The 17,201-nt window shown below is 39.6% G+C and overlaps 1 protein-coding gene across 10 annotated transcripts in view; it reads right to left on the reverse strand.

The window, feature by feature from the left end:
* Positions 1-477: 477 nt before the first annotated feature.
* NR3C1 (nuclear receptor subfamily 3 group C member 1) overlaps positions 478-17,201 on the reverse strand; it is a 133,536-nt gene continuing 116,812 nt past the window's right edge. For 6 of the 10 annotated variants that reach the window (XM_045894546.3, XM_045894555.1, XM_045894566.3 and 3 more), the window contains 4 exons: positions 16,641-16,785; positions 13,840-13,970; positions 5,228-5,385; positions 478-4,654 (listed from right to left, as the gene is read on the reverse strand). In XM_045894546.3, the coding sequence (XP_045750502.1) occupies positions 4,502-4,654; positions 5,228-5,385; positions 13,840-13,970; positions 16,641-16,785 (587 nt within the window). In that variant the 3' untranslated portion in view covers positions 478-4,501. The remainder of the gene's footprint in view (positions 4,655-5,227; positions 5,386-13,839; positions 13,971-16,640; positions 16,786-17,201) is intronic. The other 4 variants (XR_010413050.1, XR_010413049.1, XM_064596108.1 and 1 more) reach the window with 4 other exon arrangements.

Raw genomic sequence — 17,201 nt, forward strand, 5'->3', positions numbered from 1 at the left:
TACTCAAGAGGTTGTATAGAAGAGCTGGTTTACCAGGTGAGCCCCTTCTGAATTTATGGTTTATACTGTGCCTCTGTGCTGCCGTATGTACTAAATATGTTTTTCTCTGGGAGAAAGAACTGATTTTAAATTAAGGCAAGAACTTTGGCTAGATAACATGTTTACATAAAATGTCACTTTTCATGATAAAGACTGATCGAGTGGGAGAACCCTTGGGCGTGGATTCTTCCTTCCCTTCGTACCCTTTGCGGGAATTGGCGTAGGACCATTCGAGGTGTGGACGGCATGGTCTGTGTCTCTGGCACCAGGGTGAAGTTCACTTGGGATTTCCACCCCATTAGCCTGCAAACATTGCCACATCCACTTCAGTGTCTTAAAAAAGTTGCCTGAAGTGATAACTCTGCCTTCAGTAGAAGGAGAAAAAAAAGGAAAATTGGAACTGCATGAGTTCTACAAAAGCATGTTGGAGTCACATAATGAAAAAGCAGATTTTTTTATTATGATGTTTCTCCATATTTGGCATTGCTGTAAATGGCTAACTAACATTTACTGCCAATTCAATACAAATATGTGGTTTGGTAATACCAGAACAGCAAATTTAAATGAAAAATAAAAGTTAAACATTTCCACACAAGATTTTACAGTCTGACATTTCACTGTGTAGGTAAAAAGACATTTTTTTTTTTTTACTACAGATTATTATTCAGCATGAATAAAAAACTACAACTTTTATTTTTAAACAGGAGTCACTGGTTTTAATTTTTACACATTTTTAAAATTACTGTGATAAAAAATAATGAAAAAGCTTCTTAATAATGCCATACACAGTATAATATAGATTTGTCCCCATTATATAGCATTTGTTTAATATACAAAATAGAATATTGACACACTTGAATCTATATGTAGTTAAGCAAGTTATTTGAGGAGGGTATTTTCATACAGCCTTTCATCAGAAAATAAAATCCTTCTTTTAGGCATTTTCTAGAGAGAAGACAATCCTTTCCTGAAAACCTGGTCACTAATCCCTGGTGGACCAGGCTGACTGATCACAGTCTGGAAAATGATGCAACTTCCATTCAGAGTGGTTAAAGTGTCCTTACATTCTTCTTCTCCCATCCAACTCTCAAACCAGGCACGTGAAAACACATTCTTGAGGGTGACCGGCCAACACTGAAATCTCACTGAGGGCTGCCAGGGTTCTTGAGTTTTGACAGACCAGAGTCTAATCTTACTATTCATTCCACAGTGATGTCGCTTTAGGGTATTAAACACAAAACTAAGCTAAGACTGATGGAGAAGAGGTGGTTTAGGTAAAAAACTGCCCCTGCCCCCCCACCCCCCAAGTTCTGAAGCGAGGTCAGCTTTCCTTTTGCACGCACACCCAGAGCTCACCTGATGCTAACTATCAAGCTCTTCAGACACGAGTCATGTTAGCTTTCCTTTTGGGGTGTCCTTTTCTTTTTCCTCTCTCCAGAAGGTAGATGCCCTTTCAGGTTCCCCTGCCAGAGTTTTAGACAAGCACTTGGACAGTGTCCCCAGCAAGGCCTAAAAACACCGAGAAGGACACATTTTTCCACCAGTAATTAAAAATACTTTTCAGGATTTGCTGTAAGTCACCTCGGCATGTTGCCAACTCTCCCTCAAGTTGCTACAAACTTAGTTTGGGATGACAAGACACCACCTACGTAGAAAATGAAGCTGCTTTCCAATAGCACCGGATCTTTTCTCACTTAAATCGTAACTCTACTCAAACGTAGCTAAGATAACCTTCTTCCTTCCCACTTATTTCACAAGGGCACAACTTCTTTTCCATGTAGGATACAGCCTCCTAGTTTCACAAATGTCAGTTGATTTTCTTTTGACCAAGTGCACGTGTCTCTTTTTTCACTGAACTCTATTTTTTTTGAGAACCAAAGTTGGAACTAAAATAAGAGTAACATGTGATGTGCTTTGTGGTTTTAACCATATAACCTTTCATAATGAACAATAATTTACCTTCCAGAAGCTCTTTTTGAGACTTAACACTGTCATTGATAATAATATTCAAGCGGTATTTCTTAGGCACCAAAAATTTCATATCCAGCTGGGTTACAGACCATCTTAAAATACTTTGAGATCAATTTAAACCATTACAAAAGGAACATTCCCTTTTAGAGAGCATTCAAAAAGCAAATGATTACATTTTTTATTAAATAATTTCTCCAAATACTGAAAAATAACAAATAACATTCAAAAAAGCATTCAAAGAAAACAAACATGTACTCGTTTTGTTTGGAAATGAACTCTAGTAGGATAGAAAGAAATTAGTGTATTATTTGGCAACCTACGGGATTCTGCACTATTTACAGACTGCTGGTACCTCTGCGCGTCTTATTGCCAAAGTCCTGAAGCCCCCGTGTTGACCACACTGCTGGAGGGGCTCTGTGCTCTGTGGGAAAGTAGCCCTGCTGTCAGGGAGTGCTGGGAGGGGGTGGGACGGCAGGCACCACCTCTCTGTCCCCGCCCCCCCCCCCCCAAACTGCACACTTGAGCCAGGGGAGACTCCGCCCACATACCTGGGCGGACAGACTCACTGTGGGAATGAGGAGGGCGGTCACCTACTGTGGGAGGCAGAGGATGACGCGCTCTGTGACCTGAATGGGATGGAGCCTCGGCAGCCTTCACAGCATACGGGGGCCGGTCTCCGTGTCCCTCGTCCCCTAGGGCAAACCTGTTGCGTTTCTGAGACCACTGCTGCCTGTATGAATGCTTGCACACGCTATAAATCATATGGGTTCTCCATCAACATTTCTTTGACCCCTACAAAAAATATATAACATGTCGTGATAAAACAATCTCATCTAAAAATCATTCTTATTTTACACTATACAAGCTATTTTACAATCATTTTAATAAATTGCATGTAAAGCTGCAGTAGCCCTTCCCTTCCCAGATTAGTGAATACCAATATGATATATATCTGAAACTATAACTAAATATAAAAATATATTAGAAGTTTCATATTTTTTAATATTAGATTTTCAGTTTTCTATTACACAAATAATTTGGCCACCTTGAATAGAAATCAGATTTCTTGTGGCTTAGTAAATATAAGTTTTGAGTTTACAGAAAGTTGGTAAGGTGCACACAGAAAGGGCTACTACAGCTTCTATTTTGTTTAAAATCATTCTCAACAGTGAGGAGAAGTTCACAAGACTTTTGTTAAACTCTATGGCACACAGAGGGATGTGAGGCATGTGTAGTCTTACAAACATGGAAGTCTGACAGTTTGAAATCACAAAAATCAGTAGCTGAGCTTTCCTGCACCGCCAGGAAAGAGAGACCAATTGGTGATGGATGGGAATGTGAAAATGGGTGTCTGGCTACCTTTGCCATATTGGAAATTTATTTGGGGGGTCAAGTTGAGTGAGAGGAAATACTTGGTCTGATTCATATCTCTCAGCTGGTTATCTGGAATCCTGACTTTTTCAAGAACTTATACAAACTACAACAAAAGGTCCTGAACGACCGTTGACCAACTTTCTTGCCATCTAGCCATAGCAGAGATAGGGCATTAAGTGCAAACAGGGCCTCTTGGTAGTTTTTTTGTTGGTGGTGGTGTTTTTTTTGTTTTTAAATTAGTCGTTTGCAACCATCATCCACAGTTTACCGAGCAGGTCACTGGACTAGGTGCTCTACACCAGTTAGGACAGTTAATTTGCACAACCTAGAGAATTCTCCACTGAAGCAGATATATACAAAATATGAGCTTTTTTGACGAGAATACTGGAGATATGAGTCAATTTTTGTGGTCTTCTGACAGCTAAGGGCCATCAGGTTAGAAGCACCAACCCATTTTCACACAGAAGATTAATGTTTAGAGTTTGTTTAGGAAAGCTATGAACTAGCTGCCCATCTTAAACAGCTGTACAATAACTTGGATACAAAAATTATGTAAGAAAAAATGAGCAAGCATAGTTTGCTGAATATAAAGGAAATTGTTAAAATCAGACAGTAATAGCTATAAAAGGCACAACTTCCCTTTTCTGATATACACTTGTAAACTTTTTTTCAGGTTTCCATGCATAAATCAAAAAATACTATCCTAACTATACAGGGGAAAATACACCAACAAAAATTCTAGAAAACTTTGTCCAGCCAGCTGTGAAAAGTATGAGCAGAAAGTTTGTCACGCAGACTTCGGGCACTGGGGGTTTAGGTGCCATCCTTCCCTGACAGTGGAGATCACCCCCCATGACTGTGGCTCATTTCTGGGGTCCACCTACTATCACTCTCTACTCTTCCCACCACTGAGAAGCGATGGCTTACCTGCTTCTGTTGCCAAGTCTTGGCCCTCTATAAACCACATGTAGTGCGTATTTAAAACAAAACGAAAACAAAGACCAGACAAAAACAGGAAAAAATAAAACAGCAAAACCGCTACAGGACAAATTGATAGTTTGTACAATAAAAGCTATAAATTCAACTTTCTTTAAGGCAACCTTTCTTGTTAAGGCAGTCACTTTTGATGAAACAGAAGTTTTTTGATATTTCCACTTGAATATTTTGGTATCTGATTGGTGATGATTTCAGCCAACATCTCTGGGAATTCAATACTCATGGTCTTATCCAAAAATGTTTGGAAGCAAAAGTTAAGGAGACTTTCAACCACCTGCAAGAGAAAATATACAAACGATTATTCTTAAAAACTTACTGGTAGGAATATCTTGTACTTTTTGGCCTCTAATTTAGAAAATACATCTGACCTAGAATATACCAATCTTTGCTGGACTCCACCAGATAAAGAAGTTCAGTTAAATAAAGTGGGCATTCAGGTTACCAGGCACATTTTGGATTCTTTAGAATTGTATACAGAATTACATGGTAAACTCTAGTACAATAATATGTGAAGGACATATGCTAATTTAATTGATTAGTCATATAAAAACAGGATATTGATGTTTTTTAGTTAAACAGTGCTATTCTGTACTGGCATCAGGATGTTCTATGCATGTGACTAGATGAAATAATATTTCATAACTGGCCTTAGGAGAAATGTGTGCCAAACTGAGGTTGACAACATGAGCTCCAACCATCACCAAAATCCGCCAACAGGAAAAAAACCAAAACAAAACCGAAACTATTGAGGTATCATTATATATAATCAATCAGATTATATGTAATTATAATTAACCCAATGTCCCAGACAATATTCCGGATATCAGGTCTTAGGTCTGACACTTACATCATGCATGGAGTCCAAGAGTTTTGTCAGTTGGTAAAAGCGCTGCCAGTTCTGGCTGGAGTTCCCTTCCCTCTTCACAATGGCTTTTCCTAGCTCTTTGATGTAGGTCATTCGAATTTCATCAAATAGCTCTTGGCTCTTCAAACCTTCCTTAGGAACTAAAAGGTTAAGATGTTGTCAAGAAAAGAATTTTCTCATGGTAACTCTGCCTGTGTGCCTGTAGGGCATTTGTTATTAATAGCACGCTTCCTGACATACACTATATATACACTCTGAATACATTCTATGAAAACACAAGCATTTCATGGGGTCAGGAAAGTACAGGCAAGAGAGATTAGGGGATAATAGAAAATTGGAGGATTTAACCTGGAGTCATGCCCTGCTGGGGAGCATGTATCTGCCTTCCCTTGTGTACTTAGAAAATACCTTATGGATTCTAGGTTGTAAAACTGGTATCAAGTCAGTCGTTTTATATTACTCTTCAAAAACTGGTACCAGGGAGAAGGACTGTGAACAGAAGGTTAATCATGTTGTCCGTGAATCCTGCAAAGACTGACTTTTGTACACGGCCAAATTTCTCAAAGTGTGTTCCTAGGAACTCTGGTTCTGTGTTAAATGGTTAGGGAAAAAAGGATTTGGTCAAAATGTAAGCAAAACTAAAGGCTAATACAAAGTTAGGCAGATTACTGGTTTTCAGGATTTGTCAGAGCCAAAATCAGGCACTTTCTAGGGAGGTGAGCATGTTGTTTCCCAAACTTCACTTCCTGTTGCTGACCTCTTAGAAAATGCTGGAATTCAGGAAAAGCACTGGCTTTAGGAACAAGAAGTTTTAATTCTTACTTGCCCTGTGGATTTGAGAATAACCTGCCTGAGCTGTGTCTCCTACTCTTCTCATTGAGGGTTTTTTTTTTTTAATTTGTATATATTGCAAAATGTTCACAATACATCTATACTTAACATCCATCACCATATATTAAACATATTTTTTCTTGCGATGAAAACGTTTAAAATTTACTCAGCAACTTTCACATATATAATATATAGTACTAATAACGATAATCACCATGCTGCATGTGACAGCCACGACTTATTTATTTTATGCCTGGAAGTTTGTCCTTTTTAACCCCCTTCCCCCGCTTTCTCCCACCCTTCAATCCGTCCTCCTGTGGAGACCACCAGTCTGTTCTCTGTACAAACGAGCCTATCTCCTTGTTTGTTTTTAGAGTCCACATATAAGTGAGATTCTATACTTATTTGTACTTGTCTTCCTCTGACTGGCTTCCTTCACTTAGCCTAATGCCCTCAAGGTCCATCCATGTTGTTGCGAGTAGCAAGATGGCACTCTTTTCGATGGTGGAATAATATTCCATCGAATATATGTATACTGTATATACCATATATATCCCATCTTTATCCATTCATCCATAGATGAACACTTCAGTTGTTTGTGTCTTGGTTATTGTAAATAGTTATTGCCATGAATATGAGGCTACATATATTTTTCAAGTTAGTGTTTTCATTTTGTGTGGACAGATGCCCAGAAGTGGAATTACCGGGTCATGCAGTAGTCCTATTTTTAACTTCTTGAGGAACATCCATACTGTTTTCCACAGTGGCTGCACCACTTTGCATTCCCACCAGAAGTGTGCAGAGTTCCCTCTTCTCCACACCTCTGCCAACACTTATTTCTTGTCTTTTTGATAACATTCTAATAGATGTGAGATGAGATATGGCTTTGATTTGCATTTCCCTGTTAATCACTAGTAATGATGAGCACCTTTTCACATGCCTTTTGGCCAGTCAGGATTTGCAAGTATTTTCTCCCATTCTGTAGGTTGCCTTTTCATTGTGTTGATCATTTTCTTTGCTGTGCAGAAGCTTTATAGTTAGATGTGGTGCCAGATTTTTATTTTTACTTTTTTGGCCTTTGCTTTTGGTGCTGGATTCAGAAAGTCATTGCCAAGACTGATGTTAAGGAGCTTACTGCCTCTGTTTTCTTCTAGGAGTTTTATAGTTTCAGGTCTTACGTTCAAGTCTTTGATTCATTTTTGGGTTAATTTTTGTGTATGGTGTAAGATAGTCGTCCACTTTCAGTCTTTTGCATATGGCTGTCCATTTTTCCCAGTATCATTTATTGAAGAAACTGTTCTTTCCCCATTGGACACTCTTGGCTACTTTGTTGTAAATTAATTGACCATCTATGTCTGGGTTTATGTCTGTGCTCTCTAATCTCTCCATTGAACTCTGTGCCTCTTGTCTCTTTTTATGCTGGCGCTGTCTTGTTTTTATGACTACAGCTTTGTAATATAGTTTGAAGCCAGGGAGTGTGATGCCTCTAGCTTTGTTCTTCATTCTCTAGGTTTCTTTGGCTATTCTGGGTCTTATTTATAGTTCCATACAGAATTTAGGATTATTTGTTCTGTGAAAAATGCCACTGGAATTTTAAGAGGGATTGCATTTGGAAATATGGACATTTTGACAGTATTCTTCCAATCCATGAATGTGGAATATCTTTCCATTTATTTCTGTCATCTTCAATTTCTCTCATCAGTGTCTTAAGAGTTTTCAGTGTACAGGTCTTTCACCTCCTTGTATACATTTTATTCCTAGATACTTTATTATTTTTGATGCAAATGTAAATGGAGTTATATTCTTAATTTCTCTTTCTGCTAGTTCATTATTAGTGTATAGAACTGCAACAGATTTTTGCATATTGATTTTGTATCCTGCATGGTTAGTAAATCTGTTCTAACAGTCTTTTTGTGGAGTCTTTAAGATTGTAATATCATGTCATCTGCCAAGAGAGTTTTATTTAGTCCTTTTAGATTTGAATGCCTTTTATTTCTTGTCTAATTGCTCTGGCTAGAACCTTAATACTGTGTTGAATAAAAGTGATGACAGGGGATATCCTTGTCTTAATTCCTGATCTTAAAGGGAAAGCTTTCAGCTTTTCACCATTGAGTATGATGTTAGCTGTGGGTTGTCATATATGGCCTTTATTATGCTGAGGTTATGTTCCCTATATACTCATTTTGTTGAAAGTTTTTATCATAAATGCTGAATTTTGTTAGATGCTTTTTCTGCACCTGTCGAGATGATTTTTACCTTTTATTTTGTTAATGCAGTATATCACTCTCCCTGGATTTGGACTAGAGCTAGAACAAGGAAAACATTCTGATTCTATGAAACAATACTTGGCACTTGTAAGATGTCAGTATTACTGTGAAAACGAAGGCTACTTAATCAGAAGTGGTAAGAGCCTACCATGTTAAAAATGGGTTAATATATTACAGATAACCTAATTATTGTTAATATCTTAAATATTAAAATTTAATATTTTCACTGATAGTTTATCCATAATTTTTTTTCTTGCATGTTACCCGATTTCTAAAAATAATGATGGGAGAAGCCCTATGCAGTGCTTACATTTAAAAGAATTTCATCTATCCCAAATTACCCCTAATTATCCTTGTAGCTCCATGAATTTTTTGCTTCGTGTGGTTAAGCCATATACTTAGAATAACTTTCCTGGTAGTAGAATGCTTTATGTAAGGAGTATCTTTAAATAAAGAGCTGTTTTTTGTTTTTTTTCCCCTACTTTAAAGTCTGTGCTGATAATAAATGTAGCTGCCATAGATTTCTTTTGGTTTAAAACAGTGGTCAGCAAACCATGACCAGTGGCCTAGTCCCACCAGGAGCCTGTGTTTGTAAATAAAGTTTTATTGCAACATAACCATGCTTGTTCTTTCTCTTGTTGACTGTGTTCATTCTATACGCAGCAGAGTTGAGCAGCTGTGATAGTGTGTATACAAAACTGAAAACATTTACCATCTGACACCCTATAGTGCAAGTTTATCATCACTGGGTTACTGGTATGGCCTTTTACTTCAGTCATTCAGTAGCTTTATTTACATATTCTCATGTCAACAGCATAAAGTTGGGTTTTTTTAAATACAGTCTTGGATTTTTTTGTGGGTCTTTTTTTACCTTGGAGCTTTTATCTCCTATTTAATGAAATTGCTGATAAATTTATTTATACATCATTTGTTACTTTCCCTTACCATGCATTTGCTTATGCTCTCCCCCCTCATTTCGTTTGGATTGCTTGCTTTTCCTTACCATGTTTGCCTCAGCTGCCACCCCCATCCACCAACTTGGTGGTTCGGTACTTTGCAGTCAAATGCTCTACCCCTGAGTTCGTTCGGTACTTTGTATACTTCTCCTATCTTTAGCCATCATTACTGAAATTTTTTTTTAAAAAGATTTTATTTGAGAGAGAGAGCGCACAAGCAGGGGGAACTGCAGGCAGAGGGAGAAGTAGACTCCCTGCTGAGCAAGGAGCCCAATGTGGGGCTTGATCTCAGGGCCCTGAGATCATGACCTGAGCCTAAGGCAGACGCTTAACCGACCGAGCCACCCAGGTGCCCCTGAAATTTAAACACTCATTCTTATCAACCTATCCTTCTTGCTTATATGTAATTATTGTGTATTTCAATTCTGTTTTTTAGACCCTTCAAAACACTACTGTTATTTTATACAATAAATATTAGTTTAAACGTATCTACAGATTTACCATGCTCTGTTCTTTTTTCCTTTTTGGAGATGGGACTCCTTTCCCTTAGCCTAAGTATACCCTTCAATCTTACTTTACTGAGGATCTCTGGTGGCAAACTTTCTTTTCACCTTCATTAAAAAAAGAATAGACTGGTACATTTGACTATTCACATGTCAGGTAATCGATATATTTGGGTTAAGAGCTATCATGTTTGTCACTGTTTTCTACTCATTGCACTGGTTCTTTCTTTTGTAATCCTTGCCTCTTTTCTACCTTCCGTGGTTTTTGCTGAGCATTTCGTATGATTCTAGATTCTCTCCTCTCAGTCTATTATTACTTATTTCTAAAGCTGTTTTCAGTGCTTGCCCTGGAGATCCCCATATACACAGACAACTGATCTACAGCTCCTTTAAATAAGACGGCTCTACTTGATCTGTAGTGCAGGTGCCTACAAACAGTACGTGTGGGTCCTCTCTCCTGTCGCGCATTTCCTTCATCCGCATGTTATGATCATCTCATGCACTGTTGCTAAATTACTTTCCACGGTTGTGGGTCAGATCACATAAGAAGAAAAATGAATTTTCATCTTTATTGTTTCCTCCTCTCATGCTCTCCTTTCTGTAGATCCACATTACTGAACTGCATCATTTTCATTTCCTCTGAAGAACTTCCTTAAACATTTTACGCAAGGCAGGTCTTGTAGTGACTAATTCTCTGTTTTTGTTTGAGACTCTATTTCACCCTTACTTTTGAAGGATAATTTCACTGGATACAAAATTGTAGATTGATTTAACACTAAATATTTCACTTGACTCTCTTCTTGCATGTGTAGTTGCTGATGAGAATCTGATGTCATTTTTATCCTTGTTCCTCTATGGGTAAGCTGTTTTTTTCCCCCTCTGGCTTCTTTCAGGATTTTTTCTTTGGTTTTCTCCAGTTTGAGTAAAATTCGCCTTGATGTAGATTTTTTGGTATTTATCTTTTTTGGAGTTTTTTGAGCTTCCCGGGTCTATGTTTTGGCATCTGTCATTAATTTTGGAAAATTCTCAGCCATTATTATTTCATATATTTCTTCCATTCCTTTCTTCTACTTCTTATGTCCCCGTTACTTCTATGTGACACATTGTGTAATGGCGCCCACAGTTCCTGAATACTCCATTCCATGTTGTTTTTATCCTTCTCTTTGCATTTGAGTTTGGGACTCTGCCATGTCTAATCTACTGATGAGCATTCTTCATTTGTATTACAGTATTTTTAGTCTCTAGCATTTCCTTTTGTTTCTTTCCTAGAGTTTCCACCTCTCTGCTTACATTACCCATGTGTTCTTCAATGTTGTTTTTTTCCATTAGAGCCCTTAACATAGTAATCATGGTTATGTTAAATTCCCTATCTGATAATTTTTTTTTTTAAGATTTTATTTATTTATTTGACAGAGAGAGACACAGCGAGAGAGGGAACACAAGCAGGGGGAGGGGGAGAGGGAGAAGCAGGCCTCCCGCGGAGCAGGGAGCCGGATGCGGGGCTCGATCCCAGGACCCTGAGATCACAACCTGAGCCGAAGGCAGACGCTTAACGACTGAGCCACCCAGGCGCCCCTCCCTATCTGATAATTTTAACATCTGTGTCATAGCTGAGCTGGGTCCGATGCTTGTGTGTCTCTTCAGACTGTTTTTTGTTGCTTTTTAGCTTGCATACCTTACCATCTTTTTTGTTTTTTTCCTGAAAGGTGGATATAGATAGATCAGAGTAGAGGTAATGATGCATTTAGTATGAGGTTTTATGTTAATCTGGCCAGGAGCTGGACTGTTTCATGTTGGCCATAGAGGTGTTTAACAGAAACTGAAACCTGTTTCCCTGTTTTTATTGGTTTCCCTTGTTGTTTTGGGTTTCCCGGAGAACTCCTTAAATGGCTGTGCTCTGCAGTTCTGGCAGCTGTAATCCAGTTACTGTCCTGGAGCCCTACAGGGTGGTTAGGTGTTGGGGATGTGGGGGGGTGGGTCTTAATCCTTTTATGATGACATCTGTGTTATCATGACCTTCAGGAGCGTTTCTGAACCTCCCCCCCCTCCCCAGGAGACAGGAAGGGAGAGGGGGCTGCAATGATCTTTCTGCCCTTTCCCTCAGGTCCGATAAAGCTCTCTTACAGCGGTTTCCCTCAGAGGGCAAAAACAGGGGGCTCTTTCTCTGATCTTCATGGTGAGAACGTGGTATGGCTTCTGCAGGTAAACTGCAAGGAAGTGTGGGGAGACAACCCCCATAGTTTTTAATTTTCAAGCTCTTCCTCTCTCTCCAGCAATTCATCAGAATTACGGTGAGTGTTCCAGCAGTTCCCAGCTCCCGATGCTTCTGTCCCCAGTAAGCTGATCATGGCTGTGCTTCTGTCTGCCTGTTTCTCTAGATTTTGATGTGGCCATTTGCCTTATGACCTCAATTATCTGATGGATCCAAGAAAAGCTACTGATTTTCAGTTCAGCTTCTTCTTGTTGAGGATGGGAATGGCAGCATCCAAGCTGTTTACTTGTAAGAGCTGAAGCTGGAAGTCCACCTTCATTTTCCAATATTTTTTTCCTTAGCACTGTTTCAGCCCTCCTCCCTCACTCATGCCTCTTATCCTGTTCATTTACGTACATGATTTACATGTACATATATATACATGTAAAAAACTGTATTCTGGCTAAAAATTTAATAAGTTTAAAGACAGAGGTTGGAAACATATGTGTAATATACCCTCTGAGTACAGCTAACCTCTTTGGGTTCTTGCCTGCTGGTGGTCTAGCATATTTTAGTGGGAGGTTAGGGTACCTATTCTAGTATTCTGTCAGACTAGAAATCTGATTATATCTAATGGTATGTATTTTATTCCTTCTTGGTTCTATGCTTTTTTTTTTTAAGGAACCAGTGATACTAGTTCAGTTTACTTTTTCGTATCCTCTGCAATGATAAAAGTACATGTAGTACTGTGAGTGTGGCATGTATAAAACGTAAATCACCTTTTTTTTACAAATAAGATTGGTTAGTATTTGGCACTGATCTGTACCTAGATATGATGATCAGAATTTTAACTGTTTAACTCAAAAGACATCAAGCTCACATCCTTAACAAGTGTGCTGTGTTAGGTAGCCTTAAGGTCTCTAGCAATGATCTTTTCCTTGAGGTTTTCTGAGAACAAAGGTAGTATGAAAGCATTAATGATACGTGTGCCTTGGAAAAGCTGAAACCATTAATGATACGTGTGCCTTGGAAAAGCTGAAACAGTCACATGCAACATCCATCCCTTCAAGTTATTTGACAGCTTTGAAACCAGAATTACTCATGGAAAGAAGACTTTTTGAAACATTGCAAATTTATTTGTATATGAAAGAAGTATTCAGTCATCAACTTTGTATTTTATAAACACTAACCTGGTATGTAATTTTTGTTGGAATAGCCTGTAAGTGTAGAACACCAACTGTTCACAGACATTTTATGGGTTGTTGAAAACGCCACCTTTTACTAACAAGAGACTTTGTATTTTTCAAAAGCTTTCTAGGTTCACTAAGTAATGCCTTTGCTGGCCACAACTAGCCTCACTCAAGTTTATACACCAGTCCCTTTAGATTGTTCCGTAAATGCTTGCTGCTCTTTTCTAGATGGAATACCTCCGTCCCCCAGGGCGGAAGCAGCACTGCATTGGCCAGTCCTTTAACAGCCAGCAGGTACGCCTTCCGTACGCCCTGTTTTTCTCCCATAATTTCTTAGACATAGTCCTCGTGTCACTAATTTTCGACCTAGTGGTGGTACCGAAGGTCACAGGGAGGAGGAGGTCTGTACACACTCCGGATGAACAGAGGCTCCTGCAGAGCTCACATACCTCTCTCTTTCCCCGTGGCACCTAGCTATCTTACTAATCTTGGTATCATTGGCTGTGCCTTTGTAAAATTCGGCATTTATGAAAACCCTAAGTTGTCTGACTAGCAGGGAATATACAAACACACCTCTGAAGTTTCTACACGTTTACATTTCATACTTCTGACATACTTAGAAGTGAATTTTAGAAGCCAAGAGGTGTTCTACCAACCTGAAGAGAGAAGCAATATGGTTTTCATACAGAGATACTCTTCATAAGAGACCTGAAGCCTCTGTAACTCGGAGGAAACATACATCATGTGTCTACATTGGTCATACATGCAGGGGAGGGCCATTCTGTTCCTGTGAAAGACAAACACCAGTGTTTGAGTTAAGTTACCCCCCAAAGTACACTTGTTTGTTTTATCTTACACAACTATGAACTTACAAAGGAAACTCTAACTATTGCTATTAATGCTAATTCCCTATAGGTGAGAACTGTGAGAAAGGAAACTTGTTCCTGGGTCCACAGGACCTAAAGAGAGTACTGAATAATCTAAGTTCACATTGGAGAAATTAGTTTTCTGTTGTGCATGCCATAGATTGTTTTATGTACTTAATTTCCGCAGGAATCCATTCTAAACACTTCTTACCAGTTGCTCATTTAAACCAGGGTTTGATGGCACCATTTGAGTCTGGTCGTTATCTGGTAGAGTGTAAGTCATACTGGCCAGGAAGTTTGTCTGGCTCGATCCCTGCTACTCGGACCAGGCTTACTAGGAATGTGATAAGTACATGCTGTTTCCTCTAATGCATTCTCCATCATGTTATCCTCTGTTTGAAAGCCTCCACTGGCTGCTTTTTGCTCCTGGAATACAATTTCAACTCCATTTCCTGGCCTACAAGCTTCCGCTTGATCCACTTCTCTCAAGCTCGTAAGGGAGTTCCACCTTTTGCTCTCGTTTCTTCTGCCAGCCCCTACTTTTCACACGACTCGTTCTTCTGTACTGTTTGGTGCTCGGCTCCCTACAGAGGTCTTCTGTGGTCCCCAAATCTAAAGTAGACTGCACCCCTTCCTCCCCCCAGTCACACTATTGTATCATGGCTCTCCAAAATAATTTCGTTTATTTATTTCATTTCCCCATTGGAATGTTAGCAGGGGCCTCATCTATTGTGCTCACAATTACAGCGCAAGCTCCTAAAATAGTGTCTGGCACTTGGTAGGGACTCATCTATCACCGAGAGGTATCACCAATAGAGAAAGAACACCAACTTTAACTCAGGATTCAGTTCAGCCAGGATTTCTGGACTAGGGTTTTATGCAGCTAGCTTGCCTGATAGCAGAAAGGTGAAATTTCTGCTTTAGGTAGTTTGTATTTATCCTGCCAGATAAGTGGCCTTGGACTGACCTCGTAGCAGTATAAAGATGTGTTCTGAATCTAGAATTAACCCAGGACTTGCAGCTTCTTTCACAGTCTTTAAAAATATCTGGAGCTAGTATCATCCAGTCTCTATTAAAACACTTAAAATAATGTGAGCTTACCACATGGTAAGGCAGGCCCATCCATTTAACACTACTCCAACAGATGCTTTTCTGGAACTTTTACACATTGTTTTGGGGCCTAGCTCACCCAAAAGATAAAAGAGTATCTCTGTAGGCTCTCCTCCTCACCCCCAACTGTGCCTTTCTCTTTCCTCCAAACATCCCGATTGTTGAATGATATAAATTTCCATACTCTTTGCCATTCTGGACATAATTAAAGTTGTCACTCTTAATTTTAATACAGCATCCTGTTCTAAACACAAACTACTCAGAATGGATCGACTCCTATAGGGTGCAATGGGACTACTCTAATAATGGGATTTAAGGTTTCATCGATTCTTCTGACCTCTGGTCAAAAGCACCCCAGCTCTCACAATTAAATCTTCATTTCTTACTCTGCTCTGACCATGGATATGTGTGTGAGAGGGTGAGAACTCCGTGGCTTCATTCTCCTAAAGGAGATAAGTTAGTAGGCACAGAAAGTTGTAATGTAAGGTAGAAAAGTGATAAGAGCTAGGGATATACAGCAGAGAGGTCTTAGAAGGTGCTGAGTTGAGATGCCTGAGGAACAGAGCCTCTGAGTGGGAGTGCTGTGAGAGAGACAAAGAGGCCAGGTTCTGGGAAGCCAGAAACCATGCTGAGTATGTACCCGGTGGGCAGGGTGGAGACTGCGAGGACATCTGCATGTTGGGGAGGTATGTAATGGGATCAAACTCTATTTTTGTAAGAAAAAAATTGTCAATATGATGGAGGACACACAGGAGGCAGAAAACTAGTCAGGAAACGACTGCAATGAGGTCCAGGGAAGGGATGCCTCAAATACTTCACAGATGGAAGCAGAGGCCTAGTGGAAACAAGAATAGCTCATGTATAAAATCTGAAAATCTGATTGGTTCTCTCCCATTTAAAAACAACTGTCCAAGTCCTAACATGGAGTAGGCCTTGCCATGACATGAGGATCCTTGCCATGACATAAGAATCCTTTGGCCTCCCCATCAGCCAAGATGTCCTCATCTGTAGTTGCCCCTATTCAAAGTGAGATCAACTGACCCCAGAGTTGACCCCAACTATATTAAAAAGTACCCTCCATGGTGGCTTGGTAGGTTAAGTGTCTGACTCTTGATATTGGCTCAGATCATGATCTCTCATGATGTCAGGTCCTGGGATGGAGTCCCTCGTTAGGCTCTGGGCTAGGCGGGGAGTCTGCTTGAGAAGCTCTCTCTCCCTCTTCCTCTGACCCTCCTCCTGCTTACTCACTCTCTAAAATGGATAAATCTTAAAAAACGTACCTTTCAATATGTCCTGGGACAGTAATAATAACGCCCCATGTCCATTTGGCCTGCCATTAAGCATTGATAAACAACTCTATTTCAAGAAACCTGACAGAATTGATTCAGTCCTGAATGATCACAATAGCAATCCATCAGGAAGACATCAGCTGGTTAAAAATACCCTATGAACACAGGGAAAATGACTCACAAATAACTTACTCATTAATAATCAGATCAGGAGCGAAACATAGCATGCTTCCACTTGATTGTCTATATGATCTCCAGCCCAGGGCAAATGCCATGAGGAACATCCATGAATATTGCAGTAGGGTCATTTGGTCGTCCAGGTGTAAGTTCCTGAAGCCTGAATTAAGAGAAGTAAAGGTGTGAGGAAACACTCTAGTCGCCAAAGAGAAGGCTATCTCTCTGGGAACTGCCACAGACCAGATAGGACTTTAGCCTTGTTTGGGGGGACCCCTGACAGAGAAAGTGAAGCACCGAGGGGGCATAGTTCTCCTCTGTCATCTGACACATTCAGATCAAAGCCCACAAGTGCTTTTTAATAGCATCCAATGTAATAAAACTTATTGTCACTTTCTCCCTGTTTAAGCAAATTGAGTCCTGACTTGGTACATTACTCAATGAATTTAGTTTTAAAAATGTCCCCTGATAGTTACACCTCTTTCCTTCTTGACAAGAGTAGGAATACAAGAGTAGGAATGACAGGAGGTCAGGGTACTTCATTCTTGCTCTGTCTCTTCTCTATCAGAGTGAACATAA

Source organism: Mirounga angustirostris, unplaced genomic scaffold, assembly GCF_029215605.1.
Source record: "Mirounga angustirostris isolate CCGP_5_RB_7025 unplaced genomic scaffold, mMirAng1.0.hap1 SCAF_7, whole genome shotgun sequence".
Classification (NCBI taxonomy): domain Eukaryota; kingdom Metazoa; phylum Chordata; class Mammalia; order Carnivora; family Phocidae; genus Mirounga; species Mirounga angustirostris.